At 52.8% G+C, this 17,892-nt stretch overlaps 1 protein-coding gene across 1 annotated transcript; it reads left to right on the forward strand.

Annotated features, from left to right (window-relative positions):
• Positions 1–871: 871 nt before the first annotated feature.
• On the forward strand, positions 872–17,039 carry LOC141424808 (collagen alpha-1(XIII) chain-like). The gene is made up of 2 exons (XM_074079060.1): positions 872–1,720; positions 16,783–17,039. The coding sequence occupies exons 1-2, from the start codon at positions 1,439–1,441 to the stop codon at positions 16,924–16,926; spliced, it is 426 nt and encodes a 141-aa protein (XP_073935161.1). The 5' UTR covers positions 872–1,438; the 3' UTR covers positions 16,927–17,039.
• Positions 17,040–17,892: the final 853 nt, after the last annotated feature.

The raw sequence follows: 17,892 nt of genomic DNA on the forward strand, positions 1-17,892 counted from the left end.
GTTGAGGGGGGTAGCCCTAAGGTTAACCCCGCAGGAATGGAGTGTAAGCAAGTGTAAGAATGATGACTGCGCAGTCCAGTTAGGGAGCAGTGGGAGGATGGAATGGGTCACAGATTAGTGCAGACAAGAAGGGGAGAAATCCTGCCTGCAGGCTGCAATACTGATCTGTCTCTCAGATGCCCTAGAATAAACCCAGACACGAGGGGGGGACTCCAGGCTCTGTTTCTGTTCCCCTGTACCCCTGAAAGAAAGAAAGGGGTGCCAGTTCTGCTACACCCTGGAGGTCCGACTCCCCCCCCCCCCCACATACACACTAATAAAGAAAGCTGTGGGTGGCAGAATGGTCCCAGCACAGGAGCTGCCAGAGCCCAAGGGACTCAGAAGTTCGAGCCCAAGGTGGGGTCCAGTAGGGGAGAGAAGCAAAAGGTGAGAGGTTGGCTGGGTGCAGTGCTAGCGGAAGGGATTCAGGTCGTTCTGTTCCGGAGGTGGATGTCCATGCAGATGCCTTAACAGAAACTCAGCTGGAGGCCGCGAGGGTCCTAAAGCCTGCCTTTGCCCGCTCCTGGGAAAACAAAGGGCAGTGGTGCCTGGTCCCAGGACTTTGAGGAAGGCGAAATGGGCCCTGGGTGTGAATCTAGGGAAAAGGAGAGAAGTGCAGCCCCAGCTCCACTCCACACCCCCTTCCTGCCTATAAATAACCTAAGTGTCACTTCAAAGAGGACAGGGAGCGCGGGAGAGGGGCTCCCGGGGCGGCGGGCTGGGGGCCCCAGGGCCCTGCACACCACGCCCCCCACCCGGGGCGAGTTTGCATAAATAAACAAATCCAAGTCGTTGGCCCCGCAGCAGGCGGAGGAGGAGTGGGGAGGAGGAGGAGGGAGGGGGCGGGAGAGATTAGTTTGGGAAGTAGCACGGATTGCTCATCCGATCCGTGCAGCCGCAGCGAGTGTGTCAAGTTACAGAGGCGCCGGAATCGGCCCCAGCGCTCCTCCGCAGCGGCCACGACCCACCTCAGCCCATGGAGCCCTCCATGTGCGTCCCTTCGCCCGGGGACTGAAACTGGCTTGCCTGGGAAACGCAAAACACCCAGAAGAACCGACTGCGCGACACCAGATCGAGGACTCTACAGACACTTGAAGGCAAAGACGGGCGGAGAGCCGGCCAGATTCCCCCAACTTTCCCGGACTTGGAACGTTCTTCGAAATAACTTTTTTCCCCTCACTTTGGTGTAACGATTGCCACCCGTTGTGGGTTTTGCCTTTCCCCCCCACCCTCCTATTGCTAATTTTTACGTCCTCTTTGCCGGGAGCAAAGGAAAGGGACGTTTTCCAGCAACACAAACCCTTTCCCCCTGCCCGCAGTTTGGATCGCGCCTTTTGGAGGCGGCTCTCGCCTTTATTTATTCTATTTATTTATTTATTGGTTCTCAAGACGCGAGAGAATGGTAGCGGAGCGCGCTCGCAAAGCGGCAGCGGCCGGTGCCCGCGGCCCTGGAGAGCTGGGCGCGCCGGGCACGGTGGCACGGGCGGAGCGCTGCGCGCGGTTGCCCAGCCCAGGGTCGTGCGGGCTGCTGGCGCTGGCCCTGTGCTCGCTGGCGCTCAGCCTGCTCGCTCATTTTCGGACGGCGGAGCTGCAGGCCCGGGTACTGCGCCTGGAAGCGGAGCGCGGGGAGCAGCAAATGGAGACGGCTATTTTGGGACGAGTCAACCAACTGCTGGACGAGGTCTGTGCTCTTTGTTGCTGGCTTTTATCCCTCCCCGCGGCTCCCTCTCGAGCAGCCTCTGGACTCTCGACCAGCGGGTGCCCGCGGGCGCGCAGGCTCCTCGTCGCCCAGTGCGCCCGGGGCTTGCACAAGTTGTCTGCGGGAAGAGTGGGAGCCTAGACCCACGCCGCCCTGCCAGGGACAGCAGCACCCGGTCGGCTTGCGCGTCATCCCCTGGCTCCCGCCCTCGACAGGCAACCTGCGTCCAGCGCTGGGAGGGCACTGGGCGACCTGGGCAAGTGGAGGAAGGCAGGGCGCTTTGAGGTGCGCGGAGGCGGGTGAGATCCATTTAGCCCTCCTGGGACCCGGCCGGGGTAGTGTGAGAGCTGCCTGGCGCCCACGCGACGGGAAACATGCCATGTGGGCCCAGCCTACGCTTGCTGAGCCCGGTTAGTCCTCCCCCTCCATTCCACGAGAGTGGCGCTGCCTGACTTTTATGGCTACATTGGGAAGCAGAGTGAGAGAGTTAGTCGTCCAAGTGCGCTTTGCTCGCTGCTCCAGGCCACTAGGGCCAAGGTGTGGGTCACCTGGCTCTGCTGTCCTTGGGCTCAAATTAACCCACACTTTCTTGTTTCTAAAATGGTTTTCTTACACAGTGGCCTCCGGAATGGTCCCCAACATCTCTCCCCCTCCACGCCCCTGCAAAGGATGCTGGATGGTGAACTTTCTCCCATTCCGCAAATATCCCACATCCCAGGTAGACTAAAAGCTACTCAGGTGTCTTAGCCATGCCAATCTTGGCAGTGAGAAGATGGCACCCTTCCCAGGAAGGACTAATATTCAGTCTCTGTGTGCCATCCACCAGAGGAAAGGCTGGGCCTTGACTGGGAGTGGCCTGGGGACTTTGGTGAATGTGGCCAACACAGAGGACACAGGGCCCAGACAGGGAAAGACAGGTGGGTGAGGGTGGTAGCCCCTGGGAATGTGGTCCTGGAGCAGGCTGGCATGTAAGGTTCACATGGGGAGAAGTGGGGGGGGGTCTCTTACTTAGCAGGAGGGGTGTGGAGCAGTGAAGCAGGGGGTAGGGTCCAGCAGCCCTGGGTTTTTTCCCACTCTGGTTCATCGATGCTGTGTGACCTGGGACAAAAACTCCAACCCCTGTGAGCCTGCAGAATGGTGGTGAAAATGTCAAGCATTGAGGCCCAGCTGTACTGGTGTTGATTGCCAGGACATTTTGGCACAATGCAGCCAGGTTCCTCTTCAGTGCCTCTGCCACAGCAGTTCCCTAGGGTGGCCAGGGAGGGCACGATCGCTGGCCAGAACACAAAAGATGACCAAAGGGCAAGTCATTGGTGATAATGATGCCACATGCCTGCTGCTGTCAGCTCATCTCATGCCCAGCCAGACAAGGGGGAATGCAGAGGGCTGGGTCAGGCCACCCATGTCCCCTGAGCCTGGGGACAGTCTAGGGCTCAGCCCTAAGAGGAGGCAGCCTTTGCTGGCTGACTAAGTGGGCAGAAGGCACTAGCTGGGCAGTGAAGAGGGTGGAAGACAGCTCCCCAGGTACTTCTGGCTCCTGGCTGCTACAGGACCAGTATCTGACCTTGGTGCTTTAGCTTGTTTCTCCTTCCATGCTGTTCCCTTCCTAGACCCTCTTTGAGTGAGGGTGGCCCCAGCCATTCCTATCCCTCCTAGACCCTTGCTTCCTCTGCTAAGACAGCTGTGCCAGGTTGTAGGCTCCAGAGCCTAGGATCTGACTACTTTATCTGTCATGCCAATTCCTCCTGTCCAAGCTGGAGCTTGAGGGAAATCCATTTATCCCACTGACTTCCAGACCTCCTCAGTGCCAGAGCTGAACATCTCCCCAAAGACCATCTAAAGTGACCCTCATTTTACAGACCGAAAAAGTCAGGCCCAGAGAAGGGCAGTGATTCTCAGATTCACCTGTTTTCTGACCCTATATATAATCCTGTCTTTACTGTGTCCTGCCAATGTTTCTGGCAAGCCAGCAGAGGGTCAAGCATCATAAAAGACACACTTCTGCCCTCCTTAACAAAATGGGCACAAAAAGAAAATGACCATGTTGTATGGAAAACACAATAATGCAAAGAGGCAATCTAGGAATGTTCTTATAGGCAACAAAGTCTGATGGTGCTAGGAGTCACGGTGTGCTTCCTGGGGAAGAGATTTTTAAGCAAATTGAAGGGCAAATAGGAGTTTTCCAGGCAAAAGAGGGTAAGTGTGGGGTCTTGCACTCAGAAGCTAAGGGAACAGCTTCTGAAACCAGAGGGAAGCCCTGGGAACTAAAGAACGTCCAAGATCCTGGGGGCTGAAAGAGAAGAATAGATGAAGATGTTGCTAGAGAAAGACAGGCAGTCCAGATCAAGAGAGGCCTTAGAGACAGTTAGATTTACATAAGGGCAATGGGGAGCCATCAAAGGGTTTTAAAGAAAAGCACTTATATCCCTAGGATGAAAGTTTAAGAGTCAGTTATGGTGGTGCATGCCTGTAAGCCCAGCACCTGGGAGGCTAAGGTGGGAGGATCCCAAGTTCAAGGGCAGCCTTGGCAACATAGCAAGACCAGGTCTCAAAATAAAATTTAAAACGAACTAGGAGCATGGCTTGATTGGTAGCTAGGCCTGAGATTCAGTAGAGAGACAGAGAGAAAGAAAAAGAAACAGACAAGGCTTAAGGCAGGAAGATCAGTGAGGCAGAGCAGGAGGCTGTGGTAGGCAGGGGGAAATAGGGCCTGTAGCAGAGGTGGGAGTGGGCAGAGAGAAGTGACTGTCACATCTGGGGGCAGTAGCAAAAAGTGAGGGAGCCAGAGGGAGGAGCTGTCCAGTGGGTGGAGCCTCATCTTTTGGGGCTCCTGAAGGGACACTCTAGGGTCACAGGGTCCCAAACAGTAAACACTAGTCACATGTGACTTATTATATCTACACAGAAAAATATTTGAACTTGAGTTCAACATTTGAACATGAGCCCAACATTTGAACATGAGCCCACCTGTCCAGGTCAAGGGCTTAGCTGCCAATGCAGCTAGAAGCTGCTTTTTGAGCAGTGCAAGTTCAGTGCCCATGTCCCTGCAAAAAGTCCTCTCCACAGCACTGATCTAGGGGCAGCTTCTAAACCTGCAAAGGTATCCCCAGAGCCACTCGAGGGACCCACCTGGCCTCTTCTTTCCTAGGCTGGGAGAAGAGCAAGAGAGGAATGGGTGGGACAGAAACTTCAGTGGGAGATGCACAGGCAGGTTGGAGGAGGACCATGTGGTTCTGTTACAAAACATCTCTGTGACACAGTTGTGTGAGAGGCAGCCAGTGAGCGTAGAGAGCCAAGTCTAGATTCTCCTGGGCCTTGCGGCCCTGTGACCCTAGGCAAGCTGGGCCACCCCTGCACTTGCACTTTATTCTCTGTGAAGCCCAGGCCTGCTTCCCTCCTGGGATGAGCTCCTCAGAAGGCAGCAGAGAGAATGCAGTAAGAAGCACCACCACCAAAATCCATGCTCAGAACAGGAGGATGCAAAGGGAGAGCTCTACTCCGGGGCCTGGACAGGCTGTCCTTATGGCACATGAGCCTGAGTCACTCCCCGAAGAATGGAGAAGGCATTTGAAGGACTGACGTGGTGGATGGGGGAGAGCCTGTGCAGTATCCCAGAGGCAGGAATCCAGGGGCACATGGGCAGAGATGGTATCTGTGCAGGAGGAGGATGCTAGGAGGAAAAGCCAGGACGAGGGGACCCAGTAGGTGATGAGGCCTGGAATGAGCAAGCCAGAGGCGGATCTGAGGGGCCAAGCCTCTGGGCGGGTGGGTCGGAGTGGGAGAGAAGGACGGGGGAGTTGGAAGTGTGGTTTCCAGACCTCAGCTGACTCTTCCCCCATCAGAGCCTCTCTCCTGGTCTGGGACCCTTAACGAGCACTCCAGCTGCCTGTTATTTGATTTTCTTGCTGTGACGAAAGAAACTGGAATGTCCCAAATGGAGAAAATCAGATGACACCTCGGACTGGGCAGCGGGTGTGCAGAGAGAGGAGGGAGGGGAATTGAAAAGAGCCAAACCTATGTTGGAGGCCAAGGGGGGAGCATGGATGGTCTCAGCAGCCACCTTCAAGGTGAATTGCAAGGGAGGCCAGGCAGACTCCTATCCTTGATAATAACAACAGCAACTACAATGGGACCATTCAGTGCTTGTTTCTAGGGTTCCCCACCCAGAGGCCAATGTCATGTGTCACAGGATTGCGCTTCAATCCTCACAAATTCTCGAAGGGATTAGTACTCTCATTACCCCATTTCACAGATAAGAAAATTGGCACCACTGTACCTTCCACTGCCCGTGACTCATTCTTCCCTGCATTGAGGGAGCCTGGGAAAGGAAGTGGTTGAAACTTCCAGGCTAAGATGTTGGTGGACCCCAGGCAGAGCCCTGTGTCCCAAAAAAGAATAATTGTAATGGGAATACCTCACACCTACAGGATACATGTACAAGGGCCTTCTGTAGGGTCTTAAGGGAGAGATCAAAGCAGTGACTGGAAGACTGGGGCTCTGGGTGGAGTCCCCGTAGGGCTGAAATGCTGGATGTGGATAGATGCAGGCTCTGAAAAGGGTAGAGTGGGTAGCCCATGCAGTGCCCTGGGTAGATGATGACTACTTGGGCCTCAAGAGGTGACAATACATGGCAAGTGTGCTATGCATCCAGCTCAGTGTCCAGGAAGCTACTTGCAACTAGCGAGAGTTGGTGTGAAGGGCTGTTCCATGACTTGAAATATTTTTGTTTTTTAAAATACCAAGTATAGTTAAAATGAATAAAGTCAGGGAGAGTTGTCACAACTTTACAATTTGTCTAAGGCCTTAAAACTGGCAGGTAGCTCCAAACTAGACAGAAGGCTTCATGGTAACCAGCCCTCATAGGAAGATGTTGGGAAAAGTAAAATGAGGTTCCATATGCCTGAAACATAGCTTCATGATTTTATCACTACCAGAAAGACGCCTTTATTCCCATTCTAGACTTGCCCCAAGGCCCTGCAGAGAGCCTTCTAGAACCACCTAAGCCCCTGCTCTGACTGCTTGCAGCAATTCCTGTTGTGTCTGACCTATAGGTCAGAGAAGGAAAATAGATGTGGCAAGTGCTGCTGGCTTCCCTATGTCAGAACCATGGCAGACATTACTAATAATTCACAGACTCTTTTTTCAATTGAGCCTGGAAGTCCTCAGTCCTTCTCCACTCTGGACTCCAACTACGCCCCCAGTCCATTGAAGCCAATGCATAGGTAAAATCTACTTGCCCCCTATGGCTCATCCTTAACCACACCACACAGGTGCCTTCCTCTCAATGGTCTTTGAGTGTCTGCACTCTCTCATTGCTCATCCACTCCCTGATGACAGGGACAGGGGCTTCAGGTCTCTTACTGAGTCTAGCTCAGGATTTTGCACATTGTAGGTGAACTTCTGCAATTTGTTTGATTTAAGATCTTCCTGCTGGAGGCTAGGGAGGATGTCTCAGCTACTGTGCCCCAGCTGTGGGCTCAGCATTTGCTCAGGGGTGTCCCTTGGAAGGGGTACATCACAGCAGGCAGCAGAGAGTGAGGTGAGCATCTCCTCATTGGTCAGGCTGCAGGCCTGGAACTGGCTGGAGGGTAGGATGGCTCAGGGTTGTGAGTTTCTCTTCCCCTCCCATCTCCTATGCCCAAGGGCAGGAGCTCTGTCTTCTGCCCAGGATGCCTAGAAAGATTTGGGGGTTGGGGGGTGCAAGCAAGGCCAGAGTACCCATGTCACACAGATCTCTGCCACTAATTGTGTGTGGCCTGAACCTCAGGATCCTGATCAGAACAGAAGAACAGAGATGACCATGGCCTCTTGGCAGGGTTGTTGTAAGATGAAGAAAAACTATTCAATCAGTGGTGACTCTAACCATTGCCACACATTAGGTCATTGGAGGAGATGAGATGCATCAGCACAGCTCCAGAATTTGTATTCACGATAATATTTACTGAACACCTGTTGTGTGTCTGGCACCATCCAAAGAGCTTTACATCTATTGAGCCACAAAGTCCCCAATAATCTTATGGCGTGGTCACTACTTTTACCATTCCCCTTTTACAGAGGAAAAAAATGGAGGCACAGAGAGGTTAAGTAAATTACCCAAGGTCAAATTGCTAGTAAGTAGTAGAGCCAGGCTTTGAACTCAGGCAGTGTAGACCCAGAGCTGGCATTCTGAGCCATTATCATATACTTGTCTGCATAAAGTACTGTACCCTCTAACTCTGCTGTGCTTGCCCAGTGGACCAGAGTTAGGGACTGGTCACACTTACTAAACTGACTTGGCATCAGGCCCATCTTACCATCTTTGTAGTAAGAATGACCCTGACCTTGGTAACAAGGCCCTTAGGTCTAGTCCTGGCTTCTAGAATGCTCCGAGTTCCCAGGAGAGATAGGCCGTTGCTACCTATCGCTTGGACTCAGGACCGGCTGGTAGGAGGCTCAGCACCCAGTCCAGGGTTCTCCCGATGTTATGGTATGGTCCTCTTGGCAGGTTTTGTGTAAGCCACAGTCCGTTCTGTTTGCTCCCTCAGCACTCTCTGTTCTTTTTTCCTCTCTTACCTTGCCCGTTTTACTTCCCCAAGTGTGTCTTCAGTGTCCCTCTCTGAGCTGTGCCCAGCCTCTCAGTAGGCAGTTCCACCCCTTTGTGCTCAGCTCTTGCCTTGCTCTTTGGAGGGCCAGGGCACCTGCTGCCAGCCCCCCCACTTGGGTCCCCAGAGTGCTTGGGGGGGGGCTGCGGTGGCAGTAATGAGGGTCACAGTGAGACGTCAATGCAAGTCCTTTCCGGAAAGCCTGAGAGGTTTGAGGAAGAGTCAGCTCTAGGTTCTTTGTTGCTGTGTCTTCCAAAAGATAAAGTCAACTGAAGACTTGTCACCCAGGAGAGGTCTAGGAATCCTTCTTCTCTTCTCTTCTCCTCTCCTCTCCTCTCCTCTCCTCTCCTCTCTTCTCCTCTCCTCTCCTCTCCTCTCCTCTCCCCTCCTCTCCCCTCCCCTCCCCTCCCTTCCCCTCCCCTCTCCTCTCCTCTCCCTCCCTTCTTTCCTTTTTTTTTTTTTTGTCATGCCGAGATGGAATCCGGAGTCTGACGCATGCTAGGTAAGCCCTCTACCACTGAGCTACACCCCAGCCCATTTTCTGCCTCTTTTGATTGGGTTCTGCCCCATCACAGCTTATTGCATCCTCAGTAAGTGAGAGGAGTAAGCAGGCTCCTCCAGGGGAAACTGAGGCCCCAGGCGGGGCAGGCTGGCATCCCTGGGTCTCACAGGTGTCATCTTAGCCCCCAGCAGACCCCATCAGCATCCACTCTGACACTTCCCCTTTTCCATGCAGCCAGTGCTGCCCCTCGCCCTGGGTGTGGCATCCGGCAGAGGAGCTCCCTGTGGCCCAGAGAGTGGGCAGGGCCTCTGGCAGCAGGTGCCCTGGCCCTTCAAAGAGCCAGGGCCAGCTGAGCACAAAGGGACGGAACTGCCTGCTGAGAGGCTGGGCATGGCTCAGAGAGGGACTCTGGGCTCCTGTTTCCTGCTTAGAGGCTATTGTGGGGTTTCCCGAAACCCCACAGTCCAGCTACAGTCCACTCAGGCTAGGCCTCTGCCTCTCCAGTGTTTTCCTTTCCTGGCCCCTATCCCAGCCTTGCAGGTGGAGTCACCCTGGTCCTTACTTCTTTGAGGCTTTGCTGAGATGCAGTCCACTGCCACGGGCTCTCTCTGCTCTGCTCTGCTCATCTAGCCTCACTTTTTCCTGGTCTTTAAGTTGCAGTGAGGAAAGCCGTGCGCCACTGACTCACACTCGTAATCCTAGCTACTCAGGAGGCAGAGATCAGGAGTCTTGTGGTTTGAAGCCAGCCCAGGCAAATAGTTCATGAGGCCCTATCTCAAAAAAAAAAAAAAAAACCATCACAAAAAAGGGATGGTAGAATATCTCAAGGTGTAGGCCCTGAGTTCAAGCTCCAGTGCCACAAAAAAAAGTTGCAGTGAGGAGGCCTGGCTGCTGCCATCAGCTGTCCTGGATCCTGGGCTCCTGCCAGCTGAGGGACTTTACAGCCATTGCAATCTGTTAACTCATGGGTCCTCTTGATACACTTTTTCTGACCCAGGTCATGCATCCAGATGCAGAAAGGGGACCCTGCTAAAGGAGCTTAGCTGGGGCTCTTCTCCCCTTCTTCCTGGACTGGCTCTTGGGGTTCTTGGGCATGGCTGGAGGTAGGGGAGTTTCCAAGGTGGTTCTGTCCTCTTCACCCTCTCCCTGCACCATAGGATCTGAGTGTTGGAAGGAAGGGCTCGCTTGTATGCCATGTGTAGTACCAGCATCCCTGCCATAGCCCGGTCTTCAGGCCTACCCTCATCCTCCAGGATGGGGAGTTCATTGCCATATGTCTCTGACAGTTCTGTGGTTGGACAGCTTTGATTCTTAATGTCACGTGCTCATCTGGTTCACGTCTTCTCCACACTACAATCCCACATCTCTAGCATAAGCCAAAAGCCCTCAAAGTCATCACGTATGAACTGATCAGAAAGTCTGGCCTCCCCATATGCCTTCACCTGTGAGTGCACTGGGCTCCAGGCAAGCTCTGCTGACTGTGCCTTCCAGCTTCCCACACACCTGTTGTCTTCCCTCCATCACTGGCCCCCTCCCCCAGCCTGAAGTGCCTTCCCAACTCACCCACTCTGTCCTGACCCCCTTCTCATCCACACAGCAGTCAGGCTGACCTTTTTATAATCATGCAGCCTCCCTGATTGAAACTCTTCAGCAGGGCTGTGGGTATGGCTCAAGTGGTACAGTGCCCACCTAGCAAGTTCAAGGCCCTGAGTTCAACCCCAATACTGCCAAATAAATAAATAAATAAAACTCTTCAGCGACTACCCATTGCTCTCAGGTCAGAGGCACATCTTTTCATGTGGCCTATATGGCCCACAGGGCCCAGTCCTCTCACTCTCCAGCCTCCGAGTTCACCTTTACCCTCACTTTCGGAGCCCCACCACATGGTTGTGCCCTGTCATGTTGGAGTACAGACTCTGGAATCAAAGTGCTGGTTCAAATGAAATATGTCTGTCAAATTGCTCATTACTAGCTGTGTGACCTTGAAGAAGTTATTCCACCTCTCTGTGCTTTGGGGTGATGGTAAAAGAGTATCTCTTCTTACAAGGGTTATTTTCAGAATTTAAAAAAGTTGAAACATAAATGCTTTGAGCAGTTCCTGGGGTAACAGATATTTTAATCTTGAAAGAGCCAAGATTGGCCCTTTTAGACATGGAATGGAGGGTGTGGGCTATGTCAGGCTTCCTGGGTCCAAATCCTGCCTCTGGCCCTCTAGCTGGGTGGAGGTATCTTGCAGGTCACCTCCTTTCTCTGTGCCTCAGTTTCCTTGCTCATGACATAGGTGGCTGTGAACACAAAATGAATGGCTGTAGGCAAGATGCTTGCCTGGTTCTAAGAAATGTACAGTGCCAGGTTTGAGCCATTGTCCCTTACCTGGTCCTTTCACCTGGATGCTTGCCACCTGTCATTTCCCCATGATCATTCGGGCTAGTCTGTGCTGATTGTGGCCACTTCTTGTTGCTGCGTGTGCTGGGTGAAGAAAGCTCCATATCTGCTTGGCTCAGACACACATGCCCAGCACTGCACTGCTTGGCACATGGTAGGTGCTGCATGCTCACCTCTGGAAGGGAAGAGAAGAGAGAATTGGTCTCAGACTCCACCCAGAACTCTTGCTCCCAGCCCCTCCCCACATGGTCAGGTGGCCCCTGCCTCATCCTGCATCAAGCCTAGCGATGAGCTGTGATCTCTGAGATACCTGAGGATCTGGGCCCTATGCACGTGAGCTCCCATTCACAGTCAGTGCAGGGCCCAGCTCCTCTGCTCTCCCAAGGCAACAGCAGGGCCTAGAATTAGCTGGAAGGACTTCCCCACGTGAAGGCTGGAGAGTTCCCACAGGGGTGGGCACCTCCTTTCCCCTGCCCTTTTCTGAACTGTAGAGCTTGAGTCTCTCTGAGGTTCTGATGAAGCGGGGAGGCAGGAGCAGCACTGGCATCCAGCAGACCCTCAGGCCCCTGTTTCATGGCCCTGGGAGTCTGTAATCAGGTGCCAAGTCCATTGCACAAAGAGAGCTGGGGACGGAGCAGGAAGACAGCTCCTCAGGCTCCCACAGCCCCTTTCTTCCTCCCCACTGCCACCTCTAGCACCCAAGCCCTCAGAGCAGCCCGGGCAAGTCCAGTTTGGGTGGGTGCATGTTGGATGTCTGGGTTTCCTCCACTTTGATTTCACCCTGCCAAGCTGCCTGCACCCTGGGGCGGGTGGCAGCACATGGGCCTATCGCTTAACAAACTCCTTCTGAGCCCAGCCCTCTTGTGCCATCTCTGGGTTTGGCCAGCACCTAGCAATCAGTCCTGCCTTGGAACCCTTGCTTCTCACCAGAAGACCCTTCTTCCCATCTCCAACCAACTTAATCCTGCTCAAGCCCAGCCCAAAAGCCTCCTCCTGGGACCCAGGAATTTGGCATAGAGGGCAGACCTTAAAGTGAGTGACTGGGTCTTGTGAGGACCAGAGACACCAGACACAGGCCCTGCCTCCACAGGGCCAGCTCAGTCTCCAGCCCAGGGACACTTCAGCTAAGAAAAGATGGATGTAACCAAGAACTACTCTGTGCCAGGAATGGGAGACAGGGAGCTGGCTCAGAGGCCAAGGGCCTGCCTGCCACGGTCATGTCCGTGGGTAGGCACTTCCTTTTCTTGCAGCTTTTAGGCCTCAGGATCAAAAGGGGATGCAGGTAGAGAGAGAGCTAGGTTGCCCAAGGATGGAGGGATGTAGCAAGTACAGAACCCTTGATCCCTTACTTTGCTGGTACACCCAATGCACCCAAGCAGCCAGTCCAGCAGGGGCCTTGACAGTCTTTCAGTCTTTCAGGGGTTTGTGGAGGAGACAGGCAGAGTGCCCTTCACCTGGCCACCGAGAGCACCACGGCAGCTGAGCAGGTACTCACCCGTCTTCACAGCCCTTCCGCTTGTTTCCGGCCCCACTTTCTCCTTCCAGCTGTCCTGCATGGCCTAACAGATTACTCATGTCATCCCTGTTTTATGGGTGAGCACACTGGAGCCCAGGGGGGTCTGCCTCTGCCTAACATAGTTAGGGGAAAGGTGAAGTGAGACCCCCTAAGGCCCCTACACCACCACATCAGTTCAAGCTCCTTGCCCCACACTGAGGGCACACTTCATTGGAGTTTGGGGACCGTCTTTGCCAGTCCCAAATACAGTTCTAATAGGAGTCATACTCTTAATTATATCTAAAATTAATCGTTAAGTGACATTTTTCCTAACCCACTTACCACAGTGCCTGGTGTATGGTTTCTATGTGTGTAGCTTTATCATTGGTGATTATTACAATGCTTCCTGGTTTCCATGGCAACTGTCAGCTCACTCTTGTCTCCACAGCAGTGTTTAGGAAGTTCGCAGGGGACAATACTCCACTTTGCAGGCTCCCCTTGTAGGCAGCTGCCGGGCTGAGGGTCACCGTGTGATATGCAGAGCTCACCCAGCCTGTCCCTCTGGGCTCGCTCCCCAACTATAACTTAGATCCAACCCATGTATAACAGAGGCCCAGGAGCATGCTGGGCCCCTTTAAAAGCCTTGAGGCTGGGGCAGAGTGGGGGAGTGCCCCTAAACCCAGGGCGGGCTGGAGCTGCATTCTCTGGGGGAGCCAGTGACTGCCTGGCGTTTCCCTTTGATACTGATACAGGCATTTTAATAGCTGCGACCCATCAGGCGGGTGATGTTTCAGCTCTGGCCACACAGGCCATTCCTGGAGGCCCTGGCTGCCAACTGGGGAAGCAGGCAGGCATCTTTGCCCAGTGTGATGGGGTCCACCCTGGGGTCTCAGAGAGTTTCTCACCCCACTCTAGTCTCATCCTGAGGTTCCTCACCAAATCTCAACCTCAGATGCCTAAGGGGGCCGAGCTGGCAGCCTGAGGAGGTGAGGCTTGAGGTGACATATGCTTTGTGCTAAGTCCTGTTCTAGGCACTAGGATGTGGTAGCAGGTCAAACAGAACAAATTATCCATGTCTTTGAAATTTACCTTCTGATAACAGAGGGAGACAATAAGCAAGATAAATAAGAGGAAAAAAACCCTAAAGAGAAAATGAAACAGGGAGGGGGATAGAAAGTGTCCCATCGGGAGCATGGTAGATGCAAAAGAACGTCCCAGGCAGAGACCATAAGTGTAAAGGCCATAAGGCAGGAAAAAGCCTGGCATGTGAAGGAGAGAGAAGCCTATGTGATTGTTCTGGCTGCTTTGTCAAGAACAGGTGGCGGAACAAAGGCAGAAGAGGGGGTGGATTAGAAGGTTATGGTAGTTCTTGGGAGAGAGATGAGATGTGGTTACGGTGGAGGTGGTGAGAAGAAGGCCATCTGGATGTGTCTGAGAGGCAGAGATGAGGAATTGCTCACTACTGGGCATTGGTAAGAGAGAGAGGTATTGATCATCAAGGATGAGTAATTGGTGGGATGCAGTTGTGTCACCTGTGGTGGGAAGTCACTGAAAGGGGCAGTCTGAGGAGTGGAACAGTCAGGAGCTCAGTCTTGGGTGCCAATTCTGAGATGCCCATTACTGGCAAGTCAGGTAGATATGCAGCTAGCTGTCCACCTGGAGCTGTACAGCCAAGTCTAGGCTGGAGGTGCAAATGTGGAGATGGCTTAGAAGCTGTAACACCAGGTGAGGTCCCAGATGCACCTGGACTGCTCTGGACTGGTCCCTTGCAGCCAGCAACATTTAAGCATCAAGCAAACAAGAAGGAGCCAGCAAAGGATACAGAGAGAGGGAACAGTCAGGGCAGTAGGAGGGAAAGAGAACTAGCACAGAGTCCTGGAAGCCATGTGCAAGAGGAAAAGAAGCCAGCAAATAGTGATGCTGCAGGCTGGGGAGGACAAGGACTGGCTGCCAGACTTAGCAACATGGGGACACTGGCCACTGGAGGAGAGTCCTCTGCAAGGCAGGAAGGAGTGAGAGTGGACAGGAGAGGAGAGAAGCAGAACTGCCAGGAGAATGGCTGGCATCCAGGAGTTTGTCTAGGAAAAGCACAAACTCCAGTGCGGAGATGTTTCTTTTCTTTCTCATGATGGGAGGAACAGCATGTTTGCACAATGATTGTTTTAGGGTGGGCCAACCACAGCTCAGTCCATTCGCAGCCTGTTTTTGTAAACCCCTTTTTATGGGACCACAGTCACGCTGATTTGTTTTTGAATTGTCTGTGGCTGCTTTTGTCTACCACAGAACATTTGAGTAGTTGGGGCAGGGGCTGTGGGGCTCAGAGAGCCTTAAAATACTTACCAGGGGCCTTGACAAAAAGCACGTGCTGGCTCTAGTGTAAACGATGAAATGCTACAGGCTGGGGGATTCCAGCCTGATCAGGCAGGAGGGCCAGGGACTTGCTGGTGTGACATCCCTGAACAGGCAGAAGGGTGAGATTGGGGTGCAATAGAGGGGTTGGCCTTAGTGGGGAGCACAGGCGGGGGATGCAGAGGGGCACAGACGTGGATGGACAGACATGTGTGGTGGTAGTCACCTCTGGGACTACCATGCCTGCTCCTGTTGGCATCTTGCTCCACCTGCCATTGAATGAGTGATGAGCCTTTTGTTACAGTCTTTTCCAGATTGTTGTAAACTCTACTGGCCTTGGCTTGTGGGTCATTGACTAGCTCGGTCATTTAGCAGAGTGATGTCACATGCTCACTGGGTGCCAGGCCCATAGGTTATTTGTGGGAAAGGGGTGTAGAAATAGACTCTTGAAGTCCCTTACTGGAAAGTGACATTGATGAGTCAGGCTCAGAACTGGGCATCAGAGGGCCCGTCACCAACCTTTGTCCTGGGAGGTCACATGTTTGCCCAATAGCCACTCTGTGCCTATGTGAAGTCTGGGCTCAATGTCTATCCATCTGTAGCTGCGTGCCCAGCCTAATCTCTCTAAGCAAGGATCTCTTCTTAGAAATGTTCCCCCTCTTTCTGTCTGAGACCAGACCTTCCTTCTGGTTTTTCAAGAGAAATTAGAAGTGCAAATTTGCATGGGCCACCACGTGCTTCAAAGCAGTGGTAACACATTCGATAATAATTTTAAAAGTCTCTGTGGGGATCCAATGGAATACGCTAAGGAGCACCTGGGGCTACCAGTTTCCTCCTGCTGCTCTGGAGTGAGAGTGTGAGATCACCCCAGCTCCATCCTTACTTCTTGTGACCTTGGCCAGTGGGGTCTGCCCTCCACATTTGGAGGGCACGAATGCAATCATGGCTGGCATTAATTGAGAGCCTCCTCGGTGTCAGGCACACTCTTTGTGTATACCCATCCTCCCAGTCCTCTCAGTCACCTAAGGAGGTGCTGACCGTGATCAACCAGGGTCCGGGCCTCGCATGTGAACCCAGGCAATCTGGCTCCAGAGGCTCCCTGTTGACCCCTGTGTTAGTCAGGTTGCATTGTTGCAAGGGTCACCTAAGAGTCCTGGTGAGGCTCCCTGCCTCTGCAAAGCAGGCACAGATGTTGGGCTCTGTGGGCAGCCTGCCATGCCTGGCCATTTTGCATGCACTTGTCCACTCACCATCACGCAATCAGTGGTTTCAAGCTGTGCAGGAAGAGGTTTGGTGGAGGAATGCCAAGGAGTTCACCTGCCTGTGCGGTTTTGTGAGGGACACCAGAAGACTCTGATCTGGCCTGGGAGCCCAGTCTAAGAAGGAAAACAGTTAACAGAGCACTGAGAAAAGCATGTCACTGTGTGCCTGAGTGTGGGATGCAGGCAGGTGGCCACTGGTTTCTAGGGCCCTTTGCCTGGACTTAATTTCTTTAAGCACTCTGAACATCAGACACAGATTGCCATCATAGACCCTCTCTGCTTCTTATTACCCAGATGCCTGATGGCCAATGGAGGGCCATTAACTGCCAGTCTTTGATCCAGGAGCTGTCCCCCTGCCAGTCCCCTATGCGCCCCTCTCCCCTTCCTCCCTACTGGTCCCAGATGCTTTTCAGAGCTCAGTGTTTATGAGTTCCCACTTAGTGACCCCTCTTTTCTGTCTCTTTGTGCAGAAATGGAAGCTCCATTCACGCAGGCGCCGGGAGGCCCCAAAGATGTCTTCAGGATGTAACTGCCCACCAGGTAAGGGAGTCCACGAATGGGTGAAGCCTGCATCTGTAGGACAGGCACCACACAACCAGAGGTTCTCTGCATGATCGTGCTGGATTCATGCCCTACTCAGGCCATCACTTCTTATTTGAAAGATGAGAATGACAGTATCTATGATGGCTACTTTCCAACACTCACTGAAGGACCCACCTGTCCCCATCCATCCTTCCATCCATCCAGGCATTATTTATTCAAGCATGCACTCATTCATCCAGTCATTCACAACTCTTCTTTGGACCTGGTATTCTTTAAATCAGGTTGTAGTGAAACAAGATAATTTGATAGACATGTCCATGTTTTGAAAATCATGATGAGCCACAGAGTCCAAGGGTAGATAGCCCCACAGGAGTGGGGACCTGACTTGCTATGTTCACTATTGTACCTCTAGTTCATGATGCATATAAGGTGCACAAAATGTTTGTTGCCTGAGTGAATGAATGGCCCTCAATGGTTAGACTTTGTTTGCCCTAGCTAGGTGGCTTAGGATGATACATGTCTGTTGTATGGCATCTGGGCTACCTGTGTCAAACAAGGGATCCTCAAGATACTGCTACTGGTTGCCAGGTGGTATGGTACAATACATGTAACCAGTCCAATATGGATTCGGATTCTACTTTTGTCATTTACCCCGCTTGGATGGGCAGATCCCTTACCAAGCATGACCATAATGCCAGCTGTCATTGGTCTATTCCATAGCTATGGCCTTTCATGTGTTTAAAGCTGTGTGCAGAGCACCTGTTCTGTGCTGGGTACCATGCCGAGTGCTAGATTCAAGTGTGTTGCTCACAGTTAACACCAGTGATACATGGTAGCTCAGGAGGACTTCCAGGCTCCTGATCATGTTAGTTAAGCTATGAGGATAACAGATGAGTAAGTTTCCCTGTTTCCTTGACATCTGGAAAGGAATATAGCCATGTGGGGGTAGGGAAGGAAGATCTAAAAAAGGGTCGGGGGGGACAAATAACACATGTAAGTAATTGTAGGGAGTTTAGTCCTGTTTGGGGTCTCTACCA

This window comes from Castor canadensis, chromosome 7 (genome assembly GCF_047511655.1).
Source record: "Castor canadensis chromosome 7, mCasCan1.hap1v2, whole genome shotgun sequence".
Classification (NCBI taxonomy): domain Eukaryota; kingdom Metazoa; phylum Chordata; class Mammalia; order Rodentia; family Castoridae; genus Castor; species Castor canadensis.